This window comes from Desmodus rotundus, chromosome 4 (genome assembly GCF_022682495.2).
Source record: "Desmodus rotundus isolate HL8 chromosome 4, HLdesRot8A.1, whole genome shotgun sequence".
Lineage (NCBI taxonomy): Eukaryota > Metazoa > Chordata > Mammalia > Chiroptera > Phyllostomidae > Desmodus > Desmodus rotundus.
This window is the reverse complement of record NC_071390.1, coordinates 114,954,336-114,973,786: the sequence shown is the minus strand read 5'-3', so window position 1 is coordinate 114,973,786 and position 19,451 is coordinate 114,954,336. Positions and strand designations below refer to the sequence as shown.

Here is a 19,451-nt window from a genome sequence, read left to right as displayed (position 1 = left end):
AGAATCTTTTTTGCTGTTTGAAACCAAGATAAAAGTTCATATTCTGGCTCTAATATTTCACTCCTTGCTTCAAATCTAATATATAACTTATCAAATAAAAGAAGCTTTATTTGGGAGCCTTAAAAAATATCAATAGGTATCATGTATATTTTCAAGTGAAAAACTACTCTTACTAAGTAGTCAAATATCTTCATTAAACATTTATGTTCTTTTATTATTTATTTTATTTTATTTACTTATTTATAGAGAGAGGGGAAGGGCAGGAGAAAGGGAGGGAGAGAAACATCAGTGTGCGAGAGGAACATTGATTGGTTGCCTCTCACATGCCCCAAGCTGGGGACCTGGCCCTGCAACCCAGGCATGTGCCCTGACCACGAATCGAACCAGCAACCTTTTGGGTAGCAGGCCAGCACTCAGTTCACTGAGCCACACCAGCCAGGGCATAAGTTCTTTTATTAATTGCAAATAAGTATGACCACTATTCAATTCTGATTTCCTCCTGAAAATCTGATTATCAGTACAAAAGATCTACCAGAAATAAATCAACCCTTTCTTTCAATGGCCTGTTTGGGTGTGACTTGCCTCATGACAAACACGACTCGGGGCTGTGTGGAGTCTGTGTGTCTGGTGGCACCTAAACCCCTTCCAGCTCCCCACCCCGCCCCGAATCCCAGCTCCCTTTGTTTCCTGTCACAGGAAGTGAGGACTGACAAACAGATCTGGTTCCAAATGGAGAAAGATTACGTTAATTAGTCATAAGAGTAGCTGAATAGTTAATATTAATTTTTTAGGTTGTATCGCAATATTCCAGGATCAGGCTGGCTGCCCACAATGGTCTTAGTCAAAGTGCCATGTACCTCCCTGGCCAGTGTGGCTCAGGTGGAGCGTCATCCCATAACTGAAAGATCGTGGGTCTGAATCCCAGTCAGGGCACAGACGCAGGCTGCAGGTTTGATCCCCAGCCCACGCATGCACAGGAGGCAGCCAATTGATGCTTCTGTCCCACATCGATGTTCCTCTGTCTCCCTTCCTCTCTTCCTTCCTCTGTCTCTAAAAGCAAGGACAAAATGCCCTCAGGTGAGGATTGAAAAAAAAAAGCCAGATATCCAGTTGGGACCTGACTGCAGGGAAACTGACTAAATGATGGCAAAAGGGATCAAATCCCTAACCTGACTTTATGAGTTTTGTACTCTTAAGTTCTTTGCAACAAGCATTTATTTAGATGGAGCTGATTAATACAATTTCTTTCTTTTCATTATAGAAATATTCACTAATTTTGTTTTGACAAATAGGTTTCACTTATAAATTATAATAAAAAACTTAAAGAAATAGTTGCCCTACCTTAGCTGTTTTTGGTTCATAATATAAATTCTATAAAATGTTGTCTCTAATTCCAAAAAATTAGAGCATACTTTTTATTAATAATGAAGTTGTATGATCAAATTAAAAATTTGATTCTTGAAATTTTATTGTGGCACCAGACTAAAGGCAATCTTATCTAACTTCAGGAAAATAATTTATTTTTAAGTATTCAGAGCAGAATTTTTTTGAGGGGGGAAGATATCGTATTTATTAGTACATATGTTTACTTATGGTCCTGGGTGAGAGTTCTGATACTGTTTCTCGGTTAAGATCCCTTATAAGTAAAGCGTCTTCAGCTCCTTTCCACTGTTTAATAAATTTGTGGCTTTTCCCCTCCTCCTTAGGCAGCTGTGTCAACTCTTCAAGAAATGGCACCAGGAACAACATTCAGACCAGTCATTGGCGATTCATCTGTGGATCCAAAAAAGTAATTTGACGCATAATTTTGTTATCATACTCAGCAGTTGAATTTTAATTGGTGGGAACACTAGCTCATGTTAAGAAACCCAAAGTGATCCTTATCTCCTCCCTTGTACTATAAGTCCTTTATGTAAGTGGGGTAGGAGTTATAATATGCATGGAAGAGTGAACTTGGGCGGCATATGTTGCTAAAGAAGGCTTGCCAGGGCATGGCATGTGACTGAACCCAACTACAGAGCCCTACTGCTTCATTAGTGAAGCATTTAAATGTACAGGTTTCCCCTTTCTTCTGATACAATTCTTACTCTAAGGTATTTCTCCCCCACCCTTCTATCCCTTTTCTGCCCAACAGTGTTAAGAGTCTAGTGTTTTGCTCTGGCAAACACTTTTATGCCCTGCTGAAGCAAAGGGAATCTTTGGAAGCCAAGAAGCGGGAGTTTGCCATTATCCGAGTAGAGGAACTCTGTCCTTTCCCACTGGACTCATTACAACAGGAGATGAGCAAATACAAACACGTGAAAGGTAAAGGCTTCTTTGACTTTTAGGTATCTGAAACCTACTGGAACTATCTCAAGGGAAAAGGGGTTATGAGGGAAGTGAGAGTTATTAGAAAATTGGATCTCGTGAAATCTGGAGACATGAAAATAATACTTCTAGAGCCAGTGTCTTCATGTCGTCTTTGGTATTTCTTTCAGTCTCCCTTGTCTCATCTAAGACATCTAATTTCTTGAGAGTGGAAGGAATCACTGTCATTTACAATAGATCAACTATAATTGTAAAGATAAGCCTTTCAACAAATGGAGCTAGAATAATTGGATGTCTTTATACATCTTATGCAGAAATTAAATGAAAATTGATCATACACCTAAATGTAAAATGTAAAACTACGAAACTTCTAGAAAGAAAATGGAATAAAATCTTTGTGACCTTGGGTTAGACAAAAAGTTCTTAGATATAATACCAAAAGCATGCTCCATAAAAGAAAAATTGGACTTTATCAAGATGAAAAACTGTTGCATTGTGAGGGGCACTGCGAAGAAAATAAAAAGACAAGCCACAAAGTGGGAGAAAATATTTGCAGATGGGTATCTGACAAAGGGCTATCCAGAGTGTTCAAAGAGCTCTTAAAACTCAACAGTAAGAAAATATATAATCCTCCCTGGCTGGTGCGGCTCAGTGGATTGAATGCCAGCCTGCAAGCCAAAGGATGGAGGGTTTAATTTCCAGTTTAGAGCACATATTTCGGGCCAGGTCCCCAGTAGGGGGCACGTGAGAGGCAACCACACATTGATGTTTCACTAACTTTTTCCCTCCTTCCCTCCTCTCTAAATATAAATAAATAAAGTCTTTTTAAAAAATATATTTATTGATTATGCTATTACAGTTGTCCCATTTCCCCCCTTCACTCCACTCCATCCTGCCCACCCCCTCCCTCCCACATTCCCCCCTATAGTTCATGTCCATGGGTCATGCATATAAGTCCTTTGGCTTGTACATTTCCTATACTATTCTTAACCTCCCCCTGTCTATTTTCAACCTACCATTTATGCTACTTATTCTCTGTACCTTTCCCCCCCTCCCTCCCCCTCCCACTCCCCTGTTGATAACCCTCCATGTGATCTCCATTTCTGTGGTTCTGTTCCTGTTCTAGTTGTTTGCTTAGTTTGCTTTTGTTTTTGTTTTAGGTGTGGTTGTTAATAACTGTGAGTTTGCTGTCATTTTTACTGTTCATATTTTTATCTTCTTTTCCTTAGATAAGTCCCTTTAACATTTCATATAATAAGGTCTTGGTGATGATGAACTCCTTTAACTTGACCTTATCTGAGAAGCACTTTATCTGCCCTTCCTTTCTAAATGATAGCTTTGCTGGATACAGTAATCTTGGATGTAGGTCCTTGCCTTTCATGACTTCAAATACTTCTTTCCGGTCCCTTCTTGCCTGTAAGGACTCTTTTGAGAAATCAGCTGACAGTCTTATGGGAAGTCCTTTGTAGATAACTGTGTCCTTTTCTCTTGCTGCTTCTAAGATTCTCTCCTTCTCTTTCATCCTGGGTAATGTAATTATGATGTGCCTTGGTGTGTTCCTCCTTGGGTCCAGCTTCTTTGGGACTCTCTGAGCTTCCTGGACTTCCTGGAAGTCTATTTCCTTTGGCAGATGAGGGAATTTCTCCTTCATTATTCAAATAAGTTTTCAATTTTTTGCTCTTCCTCTTCTCCTTCTGATACCCCTATAATTCGGATGTTGGAACGCTTCAAGATGTCCTGGAGGTTCCTAAGCCTCTCCTCATTTTTTTGAATTCTTGTTTCTTCATTCTTTTCTGGTTGGATGTTTCTTTCTTCCTTCTGGTCCATACTGTTGATTTGAGTCCCAGTTTCCTTCCCAGCACTGTTGGTTCCCTATACATTTTCCTTTGTTTCTCTTAGCATAGCCTGCACTTTTTCATCTAATTTGAGACCAAATTCAACCAATTCTGTGAGCTTCCTGATTACCAGTGTTTTGAACCGTGCATCTGATAGGTTGGCTATCTCTTCATTGCTTAGTTGTATTTTTTCTGGGGCTTTGATCTGTTCTTTCATTTGGGCCATTTTTTTTTTGTCTTGGCAGGTCTGTTACTTAAAGGGGTAGAGCTTTAGGTGTTCACTAGGTCGGGGTAACACTGGTCACTGCACTGTGACGCTGTACATGGGGGAGGGGCCGAGAGGGAGCAATAGCGCTTGCTCCACTCTCTGCTGGCTTTCAGTCACTCCCTCCACTTCCCATGATCAAATTGGGCCTCTCTGGTGCTGATTCCCGAGTGGGTGGGCTTGGGTACCTTCTAGGCCCCCGTGGATCTCTCCAACGATATCTCCTGTGAGTCTGGGAGTTTCTCCTGCTGTTGCCTCAACCCCCACGGGTGTTTTCACTCAAAGGTTCGAGGCTTTATTTTCCCCAAGCTGGAGCCCTGGGTTGCACAGTCTGCTTCACTCCCCCGCAGTTCCTCCTGGTTTATCTATGCATGATTATGGGGCTTCGGGGTCTGCCAGCCCCCACCTTGTGAGGTCTGCTAGCTGCAGCCTAGCCTGCCCCGTTCCACAGTCTGCCACTGGGTCCACGAGCCGCTGCCCCGGCTGCCCATATCCACACCTCCTACAGGTCTGGATGAATGTTTCTTCATTATCTCCTTGGTTGTCGGACTTCCATACAGTTCAATTTTCTGTCAGTTCTGGTTGTTTTTTGTTTTTAAATTGTTGTTGTCCTTCTTTTGGTTGTGTGAGGAGGCAGTGTGTCTACCTACACCTCCATCTTGGCCAGAAGCTCAATAAATAAAATCTTTAAAAAAAAAGAAAGATTTTCATGTATGTGTATACTTATAACAAAATATATAATCCAGTGTTTTAAAGAACTGAACAGGCATTTTGCCACAGAACCAGATGGGAAATAACTGAATATATGAAAAGATGCTTAACATAATTAGTGATAATAGAAATGCAAATTAATCCAAAGTGAGATATGGCTACATATCTATTCAAATAGCTAAAATGAAAACAAAACAACAAATTGACTACCAAGTAATGATGAGGATGCAAAGCAACTAGAACCCTCATTCACTGTTGGTGTGAATGCAAACAGGTACTGCCACTCTGGACATAGTTTGTCTCTTATACACTTACACATAGAGTTTCCATACCATGCATCGGTCCCACTCCTAGGTGTTTACCCAAGAGAATGGAAAACATCTCCCAGAAAGATTTGCATGTCAATGTTTATGTTTTATTCATAATTGCCTCAAACTGGAGGCAGTCAAAATGTCCTTCCACCTGTGAATGAATAAGCAATCTGTCTTATAGACCCTGGCCAGGTAGCTCAGTGAGTTAGAGTGTTGTTCCCATATGCCAAGGTTGTGGGTTTGATCCCTGGTCAGAGCACATACAAGAATCAATCAATGAATGCATAAATAAGCAGAACAACACATCAATGTTACTCTCTCTCTCTCTCCCCCTTCCTATCTCTCTAAAAATCAATAGATTAAAAAATAATAAAATGGCCTATGGTATATCCATACTCAGGATCATAGTACTCAACAATAAAAGAGAGTGAACTATTGCTATTGGCAAAATCACAAATGGATTTTGCAGATTTAAGGAAGCCAGACCCAAAAGGCTAATACTGTATGATTCTATTCATCTGACATTCTGGAAAAGGCAAAACTGTTGGGGTAGGGGAAAGATCAGTGGTTGCCAGAGGTTGGGGGTGAGAGGAGGAGTTTAGTATTGTACAAAGGGACAAGGTGAGGGAATTTTTTGGACTAATAGTATTGTTCTGTATCATGATTGTGATGGTGGATACATTACTATGCATTTGTAAAAAAAAAAAAAAGAAGAAGCAAAAATATGCCATATTGGAAAAATGTGTATGTATATACATAGTGTGTGTGTTTATGTTGTATATCTTCACTTGAGGTACTAAGATGAATTTTCTTTTATAGATTTTATTTGGAGTCAGGAGGAACCTCAGAACATGGGTCCATGGTGTTTTGTTTCTCCAAGGTTTGAAAAGCAACTGGCCTGCAAGGTACTATCTCTGCCTCTCTTGTAATATTTTGATATCTTGTTTTTCATAGAATGCCAGCAAATGGTTTTATTCCTTATTATCAATCTAGTTCCTTTAAGGATAAACTAAAATATAAAGTCTTATTGTAGGCTATTCTTTCAAAATAAAATGCTGAGTGTTTATCAAGCTGTGTGTACATACCAGTCTCATGTAAAACAAAAAGTGACTATATTTAGAAAAGTAAAAGCCCTTACTTGTGGGTGACTTCCCCATTAGTCTACTCAGCATTCTTGTCCTTAAAGGTCAACATCCAAGCCATTGGGAGCTGAGTGATGAGCAGGCTTGTTTTACAATATGGGAGTAGAGGCACCCAATGATGTTTGTTCTGGGCCCATCCACACAGTTGGGATCCCCCGAAGGCCAAATTCTTGTTGATTATGCTGTAGGAAGGGAAAAGCAATGAGAAAAGCAATTATGCCTCTGTTTTATCTTTCTATTCTGCTTTGATTAGAACTCTGTTCACTCATTGGGTACTAGGTGGCTAGGCCCAAATCATTTTCACATATAAATAACTCTAATTTAGGAAACTTTACAGCTCAAACCAACTAATAGTTACTGAAGAATTGAACAAACTTGAGAATTTATATTACCTTATTATGCCTGGAATTTAGTTGGTTTTTAGTTGTGACAATCTATTCTATATAAATCATTATTTTTCCAAAAAGGTGATATGTGTTAAAGAAGCTAAGAAAAATATGTGCATCTCCTTGGGGGAACTAAGCAGAGCTCTGATAGGGTCACAATGTCATTTTATTTCTTTCTTGCTCCAATGACAGCTCCGCCTTGTGAGCCGACCCCCTTTGCCAGCGCCTGCTGTAGGAATTGGCACTATTCACCTGCAGCAGCATGAAGATATCCTCACCAAGACGTTTGCTTGATGATGTGCTTTGAAGAAATACAACTTCCTGTTAAGAACACTGCCATAAAAAGAAAGGCCTGCTTTCCTTTTTCCCTTTTCCGTTAGGTAACATGAAAAACCTGTCTTCCTCTAAGATTTTGGGACTACTGAGGATCATTTAATCTGGAATACGTGGAATCCCCAAGGGAATCAATACATAAATCTGACAAGTAACTTTTGTCCTTAAATGTCCAATCATGTTACATTTGGTTAGATCTGAGTGAGTTACAGAGCTAGGTTGTAGTCCAGACTTTTCAGTTTTCACTCTTTCTCATTAACTGTATATGCCTAGGGAAGTTCTTTAGCCTGACTTTATAGCTACATATAAATTACCTCAACATTACCTCTTGATTTGTTTGATGGATGTCACTTTCATTAATTTTCCCCTTCTTTATTCAAAGTCCAATATTTTCATTTATGTCATTTTTGGTGCTGTTTCCCAGCCATTATGAAAAATGTTTCACCAAACACTGTAGCAAAACTGTATTATTCCTGATTTGTGTTTTTCAAGATTGTTGTTTTACTTATTATCCTTAAATCTCTGAGTGTGATCTTTTAGCACAGTATTATTAAGTTAAGGAGTTTTGGCTACAGTGAAATTGATTTGTGGTCTGCTTTGCCACATTATCTTTCTTTCCAGAATTGTTTTTGTGGTAATATTTTTATATTTTTAATTGACTTTGGGTGTACGATATGGGGATTTCAGCCCCTGGTTAATCAGTCTTGTTTCTAAAAATTCCTGCTGCAGTGTGAAGTTTATTTGTGGTGTTTAAGAAGCACGTTACCTTTGACAGTGGGAACTTCCCAATGCTGGGTACTTGCAGATTTCCAGGCATCACCAACCCACTCCCTTATTATGAAAGTAAATGGTACTGGAAAACAGCAGCAAACTGTGCATCTTTACATGGCTTGGTGCTGCAGAGGCTCGACCATCGACCGTTCTTGTGCCGTGACACTGATTTACTCAGAAACGACGGGGGAAGTCCTGGGGCACTGGAATGCCTTCTTCACTTTTACTGGCAACTGGTCATGTCTTTCAGAATCAATGTATAAGTTGTTCTGGTCACAGCAGTAGATTCAGGATTCGCATCATAAATGTATACATTAGTGCATTGATTTAACATTTCTGTAGTATCCATACCCGTTATTCCTACACACCTTAATGCTTCCTTTCTGTGTGAAGTCCGACAAATCATTTAACTTGGTGTAAATCACTAAAATTACAAAGGTCTATTTAATGAGAATGATCATCAATGCTGTATATCAAAGTAGGAAAAAATAAAAGTACAATGTCATTTTATTTCAGATCTTTTGGTTTCTTGAGTTAAAAAAATTTTAAAGTATAAGCTCAAAATAAGAGGGAAAACTAGACTTTTTTTTCAGTTTAGTGTAGCTCTCTCCAAATTTCTAACTTTATACCTCACAAGTCTATTTATGGTTTCCTGTTACATCTTCAACGTGAGCCGTGAGCTGTGCACCTTAGCCTTCTTACTTTCAGTCACTACAGCAACATGGGGCAGCGCTTTGAATTCCTTTGCAGGAAGAGACCATTTGAAAAATTCCAAATGAAATATTCCCGTGATAAAATATGGGATTGAAAATATAATAAGGTAAATATTTTTCTTTATTCCTTTTAAAAATTTGATGTGATATTTGTAACCCATTTATATATATCTGTGCTGAATTTCATATCCAATGAAGAATAGAGCTCAAATTGAGTACTCAATTTATAGAACTGTTAAGAACCATGAAAAATTTGTAATTTTGTTTAAAATGATACGTTATTCTTTGTAAAAATAAAATTTTATTTCTTATAAGAATGATTTGGCTCAATTTTCCTATGTTTTCAATACATATACTGTAAGGAAGCATCCTATATTCTAAAGGATAGGCTTTTTTAGGCTGACTATAATACTTTTTTTTATCCTTACCTGAGGACATGTTTTTTTAATTGATTTTAGAGAGATAGAAAGGAGGGGGGTGTGGCGAGAGAGAGAGAACATTGATCAACTGCCTCCTGTATGCTCCCTGACTCAGGATTGAACCTGAAATCTAGCAATGTGCCCTGACTGGGCATCGAACCCACAATGTTTTGGTATTTGGGACGACACTCCAACCAACTAAGCCACCCAGCCAGGGCTAAAGTTTTATTATTTTTAAAAATTCCTTGACTGACAATAAAAACAGTATCCCTTTCACAAAATTGAGGAAATATGGTTTAAAGAAATTATGAGTTACACAGGATGTCACAGATTTAAGAGTGAAGACATTTGGGTCCTGATGTTCTAAAAGCATTACCTACATTTCTATTGGATGTATTAGGATATTTGGTTTTCATCTTCAGCTTCTCGTAGTATTCAGGCTAAAACTATTATATTTTGAGAAATTTGGATAAAATGTTTCAATCCTCAATATTTATAACACTGTTACACAAACAACTCCTAAATTGCTCTATGGAAGTAGTAGCTCATCGTCACGTTTGTATTTAAATCTGAAAAAGCACAATCTAAATAAAGCAGGCTCTTATTCCCCCTACTGCCAATTGCAAAATCAGATACTTTTAAAAACTTTTAGTATATAACTTTAGTGTTGTTTCACTGTGTCGTCTCTGACTTCTATGGAGAATCAGCCATAATTGGATAAAAATAAGAAATGACTCTATAAGAGTAAATAGTATTTCCTCAACAGTTTATTGGATACCTTATTGCATATATGACATTGTTCTGGATATTAGAAATACATGGGAGTAAAAGATAAAATGGGTTACCTTCTGTCCTCAGTGGACTAACAATTTATTTGAGAAGACAAGGCATTCTACTTGTGGAGAGAGAAATGTTTTTGTTGGATCAACTAAAGCAGTGTAGGAGGTCAAGGAAGGATGCTCCTCCTAATGGATGTAGATTAAATGGCCTATGTGGTTATACAAGGAAAAGCCATGAGTAGCATGTAGTGGTAGAAAGACTGGAAGGGTAATTAATAAAAGTTATCTAGAGTGTCAAAGATTATGCCCTGGCTCTTACTTGAAACATGGAGCTGTCCCAGAAATAGACAGTGAAGAGGGGTGCAGGCTACTCTTTTTCTCCTGTCAATTAGATTTTCAGTTTATCTTAATTGAAAGGATGTTAAATTCATGAAATTAGTGTCAAAACTATATTTAAGTGAACCATTTGCAGGTTACTATAGATGATACAAAAGTGAGAATCTCTGCCAACTAGAAGTTTATGGTATAGTAGGGAGATTAGACAAGTGTGAAAATGACTAATACAAAGTAGAATGAGGTAAGAATGAAGTCATAGGATGTCAGATTTTTACTATGGCAGATTTCATGTTCCAAAAGAGGCTAGAGCAGTATTTTGTGTCCCATCTGCTCTTCCAGAAACTTGCCACGCCCACACCTGAAGTTGGAGTCTATTTCCCTTCCCTCTGGAAACTGAGCAGGCCTCTGTTCCTGCCTCTATAAATACAATGCACTGAAAGTGATGCCCCATCACTGCCAAGGACATGACTTGGCAGCCAGCTGCCATGTTTTGAGGAAGCTCAGGTCACATGGAGAAGGCCTAGGGAGACATTGGAGCTGACAGCTTTACCTGAAGTCTTAGCTGACAGCCAGCACCAAATGCCAAACTTGTGTTTGAGAGAGACTTCTGATAAGCCAAGCATTCAGCCTTGGAGCTGTCCCAGATGACCTCAAGTGGAGCAGAGACCCATGCAAGCCATATGTACGAGGGGGGATTAAAAAAACCCAGAATTATCTTCTGGAGGGTGGGGGCCATTTAAAGATATAATGATGCAATATTTCTTTTAAAAGTGTTTTTCTATTGTCTCTGGGACACTTATCTTAGAAACTGGCACACATTGTCAAAGTCTCAATGCTATCCTTTCTTGATCTTACCAAAAGGTATCTCTAGAAGATGCAACTGATAGAAGGTTTCAGAAGATAACCCAGAGTTGGTAATCTCTTCCATAAATGGTATATTAACTAAAACCTCAGTGGGTTGCAGTTGTCTTGTCATAGCAGCAGTATTAATAATTGAGTTCACAAACATGAGGTGGGACCCCAATGGAATTATCTTCTGCAGGGAAGACCCTTTGTAGTACAGGTTTTACCAGCTAGGTTAGTTTTCCAGGAATCCATCTGTACTAGCTGGCGTTGTGAGAGGCTGAGTTTGGCTTCAGCAAATTTTTTTGAAGACTGTTTCAGTGCATTTACCCATTTCATAATAATGTACCTGACTTCCCTCCAAGATAGTAGCATAGGTAGATACACTGTGCCTCCTCACACAACCAAAAGGAGGACAACAAGTTTCAAAACAAAAAATAACCAGAACTGCCAGACAATTGAACTCTATGGGAGTCCAACAAGTAAGGGATTAAAGAAGAAACATTCATTCAGACTGGTGCACTGAAACAAAGAAATATGGCCCAAATGAAAGAACAGATCAAAGCTCCAAAAATAGAACTAAGTAATGAAGAAAGAGCAAACCTATCAGATACAGAGTTCAAAACACTGGTACTCAAGAGGCTCACAGAAGTGTTTGAATATGGATGCAAAATGGAAGAAAAAGTGAGGGTTATACAAAGTGAAATAAAAAAATATATATACAGGGAACCAACAGTGAAGGGAAGGAAACAAGGACTCAAATCAACAGTTTGGGACAGGAGAAGAAATAAGCAGTCAACCAGAACAGAATGAAGAAAGAAGAATTCAAAAAAATGAGGAGAGGATTAAGAACCTCTGGGACAACTTTAAATGTTACAACATCCGAATCATAGGGGTGCCAGAAGGAGAAGAGGAAGAGCAAGAAATCAAAAACTTATTTGAAGAAATAACTAAGGGGAACTTCCTCAATCTGGCCAAGGAAATAGCCTTCCAGGAAGTCCAGGAAACCCAGAGACTCCCAAAGAAGTTGGACCCAAGGAAGCACACACCAAGGCACATCATAATGACATCACCCAAGATTAAAGATAAGGGGAAAATCTTGAAAGCAGCAAGAGAAAAGGAGAGAGTTACATACAAAGGAGTTCCCATCAGACAATCAGCTGATTTCTCAAAAGAAACCTTACAGGCAAGAAGGGCTGGAAAGAAGTATTCCAAGTCATGAAAGGCAAGGACCTACATCCAAGATGACTCTATCCAGCAAAGCTCTCATTTAGAATGGAAGGGCAGATAAAGTGCTTCCCTGATAAGGTCAAGTTAAAGGAGTTCATCATCACCAAGCCTATATCATATGAAATGTTAAAGGGACTTATCTAAGAAAAAGAAGAAGATCAAAAATATGAACAGTAAAATGACAACAAATTCACAACTATCAACAAGTGAACGTTAAAAAAGAACAACCCAAAACTAAGCAAACAACTAGAACAGGAACAGAACCACAGAAATGGAGATCACATGGAGGGTTATCAGCAAGGAGGGTGAGGGTAGAGAATGGGGGAAAAGCTACAGGGGTTAAGAAGCATGAATGGTAGGTACAAAATAGACAGGGGGAGGTTAAGAATTGTATAGGAAATGGAGAAGCCAAAAAAATTATAAGTATAACCCATGGACATTAACTAGGGGGCGGGGGGCAATGCTGGTAGAAGGGAGGTGGAAGGGGATAAAGGGGGAAAAATGGGACAACTGTAATGGCACAATCAATAAAATATACTTAAAAAAGTAATAATGCACCTTCCCACACCACACTGAGTGCCCTATCCCGCCCCCCCCCCCCCGCCATTCACCAATCTTTCTCCAAGGGACTCTTTTTCCCCTCCCCCCCCCCAGTGAAAAATATCCTCAAAGAGAAATGTTTTTCCATGGTGGAAGAGATGAAACAAAAAACGGCAGAAGTAGTAAAAGGCGTCAAAGTCAAAGAGTTCAAAAACTGTTTTGAGCAGGGAAAAAACATCTTGATAGGTGTATTGGGTCAATACTTTGAAGGTGACTGAAGTTTAAACATAAAAATAAACGCACAATTTTTTGTAAATAAGTTCTGTTTTGGGGGGTTCCCCTCTGTCTATGTGTATATATGTATATAAATGTGTGGGTGTGTTCAAAGATAAAGCCAGATGCTAATTAAAGTGGTCAGAAGAGATTTTCATCAGTAATATACTGTTGCAGTAGGGAAAACAGTCCAGAATGAACTAAACTCAACTTTGATTTGTAGGGGTGATTGGGCCATTTAGGAGGAGAATGGGGTTACAGAGAGGAGGTGAGTAGGGTTCATAGAGTCAGGGAAGTTGAAAATTACAAAAAGCAGGAAGGAGGATTTGGTCCATATAAAACACATCTGGGTTTGTTAACTGGGACTGATGGAAGTTAGGCTCCTACCCTCAGACTAAGGCTGGGAGACAGAGACCCTATCTTCAGATGTTGCCTGAACAAGAGGTAAATTCTTTGGTGGCCTTGAGCTTTCCCAGGTATGTATTTTAAGTGGGGGTCAGGGTGATCCGAGAACAGAGCTGTTAGAAACTATGTTAGTTTTTGCTCAAGTCTTTGTGGGCTAATGTACATACAGCCTAGTGGTGAAAGGGTTCAGAAGACCCTGACTAGATTTGGCTTGAGGAATCACCCACACACAGATGTAAGCATTAGAACAGATCACTGCATTTGGTGATTATAGGTCATCTGTGACCTTTGAAATAGCTTGTTTCAGTATATGTTAGAGGAGTTACACTGCAGGGGTTTAAAATTTGAGTAAGGAAAATACATGAGGGCCTTCTATATCTCGATGTTTGATTTCACACCTATAGAAAGTGGTTATTATTACCCCTATTTTACCCATGTAGCTCAGAAAGGCTAATTTCCCAAAGCCTTTAAGAAGTGGAGAAGAGGCCCTGGCTGGAGTGGCTCAGTGGATTGAGGGCTGGCTTTGGAATCAAAGGGTGCCGGAAAGATTCCCTGACAGGGCACGTGCCTGGGTTGAGGGCCACCTCCCCATTGGGGTGAGGCAACCACACATTGATGTTTCTCTTCAGCACTTTCTCCCTTCCTTCCCTTCTCTAAAATAAATAAAATCTTTTTTAAAAAAGAGAAGTGGAGAAAGGATTAAAATCGAGAGGGCTGGCTGATTTCTAAGACTTGTATACTTTCCGTTATACGCTGTCATTGAAGAAGCGATAAGAACAGACCAGTCCAGTGCACAAAATCCTGATCTCTGCATTTTGGAGAAGCTGAAAGATCGTAGGTAGTAGAGAGCGGAGATTTCACAAGCTAATACTTACGAAGTGTCACATATTTTTAAAAACTTCCAACAGGTTCCGATATGATGGAAGCAAATTAGAACGGCTGCTTGGGTCACTCTGGCTTTTGGGGCGGCTCAGGGTCAGCCCTCGGGACAGAATCCAGGGCTGGCGCTCCCGTGGCCGGGGTCTTGACCAGCCCTCCCCCCATCCCCAGCCTCGCGTGCCCTGGGTGCTGGGACCCACGTGGCTGTCTAGGAAACCGAAATTCCTTGACACTGAGCTCGGACACGGGCTCCGAGTATTAGGGGCTGAGCCTCCACGGACTCGAAGTAGTCCCAAAGGCCCAGGCTGGCTGGAGCACGCCCTGGGGCGGCGGTGGCCAAGGCAACGCGGAGGACGTCGGCCGCGCCGGCTGCCAATGACCCCTGCCCCGTCAGGGGGCGGGGCTACGCGAGCGGACAAGCGTACCACGTAATCCGGGGCGGAGCCTGAGCGCAGCTTGCCGGATCCCCGCCAGAGCTGGAGCTGTGGCCGGCCCGTGAGACCCTAGCGAAGACAGCACCGAGGCAGCTGTGCCCCGGTGGGCCGCCCCAGCCGCCGCCATGGGCAGTGAGTAGTGGCGTCGTGGCCCGGCTTGCCGGGTGGCATGTGGAGCGCGCCTGTCGCCGAGGGCGCGGGCCCGCCGGCCTGCGTGTCCTGGGGCTGGCGCCCGCTCAGGGTCGCCCAGCCCTCAGACCTGGGAGGCGCGGGCCGCTGTGTAGGACGTGGGCCGGAGGCCTTAGTCGAGGCTCCTCCAGCCTTCGGAGATCTTTCCCGGGCCGGCTGCGGGGACCGGGACGTGCAGGCCCGGTATTTGCTTTCCCTGGATAGAGAAGGGTGGAGAACGGCGCGGGGAGGTCACTGGTTTGGGGGCGGGGAGGTAGAGAAGCAGGTAAGACCTCGACCACTTTGAATTTTTCAGGAGTTTGGAAAGTTCGTATTTTTATTCCCACATCAGCCTTTTTGGGCATGTTAGTTGTGATGAATAAAGTTCTCTGACTTGTTTAATTTTAGAAAAGTGATGCGTGGCAAGTGTTTTAGGGGAGGAAAGGGGTGCGTTAGGTAGCATAGCGTTTTGTCTAAAAATTTTATTTAAGTCATTCTGTGGCGTTTTCTGAAAATTTTCTGTAAGGTTCTTTACGCCTTCAGGAAAAGGCCTTATATTACGGGGATCTTTTGAGGGCCTTCTCCTAAACACTCAGCATCACACATATTACATAGCTATTCAGATATTTGTAGGATGAGTGGGTAACTGCAGACCCAAGCTGTGCACCCATTGGCCAACTAGTGGACTTTTGCGGGAACCTAGAAAGGAAGCAGAGGAGACCCCGGCCTTTAATTTACAGTGTAATGGGTAAAATTCTGCAACACTGAGTCGACATGTAGCAGACAAAAGCATTGCTTGAACATGAATACTCCAACAGAGGTGGTCAAAAAATGCCAGAAATCTGGGAGGAGGGTGACTTGGATTGAGGTGAGACAGGAAAAGGATTAAGGGATTCCATGAAGTTTCCTGATGTGATTGCTACTTGTTTTACATTAGAGATGAACACTTAAAATTGAGATTTACTTTCCAAATAGTCCAAAATGTTACTTGGGTTACAAATATTTATTTGCCCATGAGGATTTCAGAATTCTTCTATCAAATCAGTGAATGCCATTATTTTGAGAGGTTTTATTAAAAAAGACAGACTTTTGGCTTACTGCTGAAGTATAACTGTCAGTTTTAAAACAATTTCATGGTACTGGTACAAAGTCCAATGTGTATAGGGGAGGATGATTATAACTAATAGCTAGTTGTCGCCTCGTGTATTTCTGCACATTGCAACGCTGGCCGAGACTGAAGTCTGAGATTATCTTCATCTTCCAGTAATTTTGGCAGTACTTGACTTCAGTCATGCCAGAAGATGGTGTCTCTCCTTAAAGAACCTTGGTTTATCTTTTATATATCAAAAGAGTTGTCTGGGAAGACAGTAATGTCTGATGAAATGTAAATTGACATTCTCTGGGCTGTCTGCTGTACCTAAGCAACTACTTTGAGACCATTATATGGGAAAGCAACCAAGCAATGAACAGTGAGAATGAAATGAAGTAAAAGTTATCTATAAAGGTGATTCCATGATCTTGCTCACTTACTCATTGCAGCATCTTTCAGTCTAAATCAGTTCTGCAGTTTCAGCCCATTTCCTGTTGTACTGTCCTCTTCTATTCTTCCTCTGATATCTCCTGTTTTCTTTTTGAATTCATTGTGTTTGGGTACCATAGTAGGCTGCATTTATTTGCTCTTTTTTTCCATTGAATTATTACTTTATGTGGGAAAGGGTTGGATACAAGCATGAAGAAACAAAATCATATGAAAAGGATACTTGTGTTACTTGTCTTTTACTTACCGAGCCCTTAAACCTTTAGGATTTGGGAATTTTTTTTTGGGGGGGGGGTTCTTTCTGTATCTGAAATGGAGAGCATTATGATCAATTTTGGGTAAAGGGAATGGAATGGATTGCCATTAAAAGTTAGAGGACATTGGCATTTGATTCTGTAAAAAGATACATTTCTTAAAAAGAAAAAAACTTTGTAATAGGGAAATGCATTCTTTTTTTTCCCCACAGTCAAATTTTTAGAAGTTATCAAACCTTTCTGTGCAGTTCTACCAGAAATACAGAAACCTGAAAGAAAAGTAAGTATAATATTTTAGCAATATAGAGGGTACCTAACATTTTGCTAAGCCAGCAAGATTGATTTATTGTCCTCAACCCTATTGTGGTCGTAATTGGAAAACGTTACCTGTTCCTTTTCCTTGCAGGAGGCACAAAGTGAATAAAACTAGTAGAGGTCTGTTTAAATCTAGATAGCTTATCTCATGGTTTCAAAAATAACTGTTCTTTAAGTTCTAACATTTCCAAACCAAGTGTTTATCTGGCCTGTTAGACAAGGTATAGTGTTTCCCTGTCTGGAGTGATCTTTATAATTCCCATAGTATGGGGTGTGCAGTGTGCTTGCTAATGATGTGACCCACTGCACTATGAATGGCCCTGTCTGCTGGGTCTGTTTTGGTGAGTACAACTGTTTTGCATAAATGAATTGCAGCTGTGCCAATATATACTTTCCATTTTTGATGCAAAGAATAATCACAGGAATGCATTCAGAAGATATTGTGACTCCATCAAATTGTTTTCCATCATTGTGTACTTCTGGAGATGAGGTATTTAAATTCCAGAAATTTTATTAATCCAAACTGGCCAGTTCCCAGACATTCCTCTTCTACTGTACTTTCGATTTCTCATGAAACTAACAGGCACAGGGACATACATAGAAAGAGATAAGTAAAACTTCTGTTAAACTTACTTTTTTATTATTTAGAAGTATGTTCTTTTATTGCTTTGAGGTTATAAAAATAGGTGTTCATGTAATATTACACTCAGTCCTAGATTTGCACAATATTAGATTGACTGAAATGTGTGCATATTGGATTGTGTCCTGCCTTGCGTCCTTTTCAGTTTTAGTTAACACGGTATAGTGTGCTGAAGACTACCTGTATTTAAATTACTATATTCTTGAAAAAAGTAAAGTTATATTTGAGAAGTTCAGTTATTTGCTTTAGTGCTTTAGCTGCTGCTGACGAGGGTGAGAGTATTTGTTTTTTATCCTCACCCGCGTACATTTTTTGCATTGCTTTTAGAGAGGGGGGAAGGTAGGGCAGGGAGAGAGAGAGAGACAGAGAGACAGAGAGACAGAGAGAAACATTGATTGGTTGCCTTCTAATGTGCTCCCTGACTAGGGATTACACTTGCAGCCTGAGTATATGCACTGACTGGGGATCGAACACATGACTTTTTGGTCTATGGGATGACACTCTTACCAACTGAACCACACTGGCCAGGGCAAGGGTGAGAGTATTTTAAGAGTTAAAAATAGCATGTCCTGATGGGGAATGGTGGCTATGCTTTAATACGGAGTTTTGCTTTATATTTGCTTTTTCTTGATTTTGATTGACTGTTCTTTGTATTATCTTGTAAGATCCAATTTAGAGAGAAGGTACTGTGGACTGCTATAACGCTCTTCATTTTCTTAGTATGTTGTCAGGTATGTAACCATAATATTAAATAAATGTACTGTTCTAAGGTTTTGATTGGTTAGAATTTGAGATATTTATTTTAGTTAAAAAATGTACTGAATTATTTTTAGCATTATTACTCTTTTTAATGAGTTGATTGTGAAAATAGTTATCTTGTCCTACTTTGTATTTCTTCTGGTTTACTAGTGGGTTTGAACATTTCCTCTTTTAGTTTTCTGTTAATGATCTTTACCCATTGTTCCCTTGAGGTTTCTTCCTTATTGATTTATGATAGGTTTTTATATATAAAAGTGTTAAGCTGTTGACATATATATTGGACATAGATAGTTCCATTTTGTATGCCATTTATCATGTTGTGGATAGCAGGTATTAATTTAAAAAAACTCAAAAAGCTAAGTTCTAGAACCCCAGGGATATACTGTGTTTGTAAATTAATAAAGTTCAGTGATGCTTTAAACTTTTTCTTCAGAGATTAAGTTTATAAAATGTGATCTGTCCATGTCATGGGGTTGTTGTGAGGATTGAATTAGATAATTTAGGTGAAAGTTTTTTTGAGGATTTTGAAAAGCTATTGAAATACATGGAAGAAGTTTTAAACAATTATATTAAGAAGCAGTAAAACCTATTAAGTCTATAATTTGGGGAAAAGCTAAATATATTTTTTGAAGAGTGAAACAATTTGATCATTATTTTATTGTACTTAGTTTAAAATTGATTTGGGTGGTCAGGGAGAACTTTTTAAAAATATAGAAGTGTGCAAAGGAAAATCATAATCATCTATATTCCTACCATATACTTTGAACATCTTAGAAATTCCCTCCCTTCCCTCCCTTTAAAAAATACCAGATTTAAGAAGGTATAATTTTTGTATGGTAAAATACACCTGGTTTTTAAAAGTTTTG

At 39.7% G+C, this 19,451-nt stretch overlaps 2 protein-coding genes and 1 long non-coding RNA gene across 6 annotated transcripts in view; 2 read left to right on the top strand and 1 right to left on the bottom strand.

Annotated features, from left to right (window-relative positions):
- The window catches only part of DHTKD1 (dehydrogenase E1 and transketolase domain containing 1), a 46,817-nt gene extending 37,726 nt beyond the window's left edge, over positions 1–9,091 (top strand). The window contains exons 14-17 of the mRNA XM_024580188.4: positions 1,707–1,789; positions 2,135–2,304; positions 6,249–6,334; positions 7,150–9,091. Coding sequence (XP_024435956.2) covers positions 1,707–1,789; positions 2,135–2,304; positions 6,249–6,334; positions 7,150–7,251 — 441 coding nt within the window. The 3' untranslated portion in view covers positions 7,252–9,091. The remainder of the gene's footprint in view (positions 1–1,706; positions 1,790–2,134; positions 2,305–6,248; positions 6,335–7,149) is intronic.
- Positions 3,447–14,794, bottom strand: LOC123478468 (uncharacterized). Its single transcript, XR_006653675.3, has 3 exons — positions 14,475–14,794; positions 6,568–6,753; positions 3,447–5,092 (listed from the first exon to the last, which is right to left on the bottom strand). It is a non-coding gene; the product is annotated as an uncharacterized lncRNA (long non-coding RNA).
- A 117-nt stretch (positions 14,795–14,911) lies between these two features.
- The window catches only part of SEC61A2 (SEC61 translocon subunit alpha 2), a 43,495-nt gene continuing 38,955 nt past the window's right edge, over positions 14,912–19,451 (top strand). For 3 of the 4 annotated variants that reach the window (XM_053922881.2, XM_053922882.2, XM_053922879.2), the window contains exons 1-3: positions 14,912–15,044; positions 17,084–17,151; positions 18,492–18,557. In XM_053922881.2, the coding sequence (XP_053778856.1) occupies positions 15,038–15,044; positions 17,084–17,151; positions 18,492–18,557 (141 nt within the window). In that variant the 5' untranslated portion in view covers positions 14,912–15,037. Of the gene's footprint in view, positions 15,045–16,565; positions 16,585–17,083; positions 17,152–18,491; positions 18,558–19,451 lie in introns of those variants that run through there. The other variant, XM_053922883.2, reaches the window with a different exon arrangement.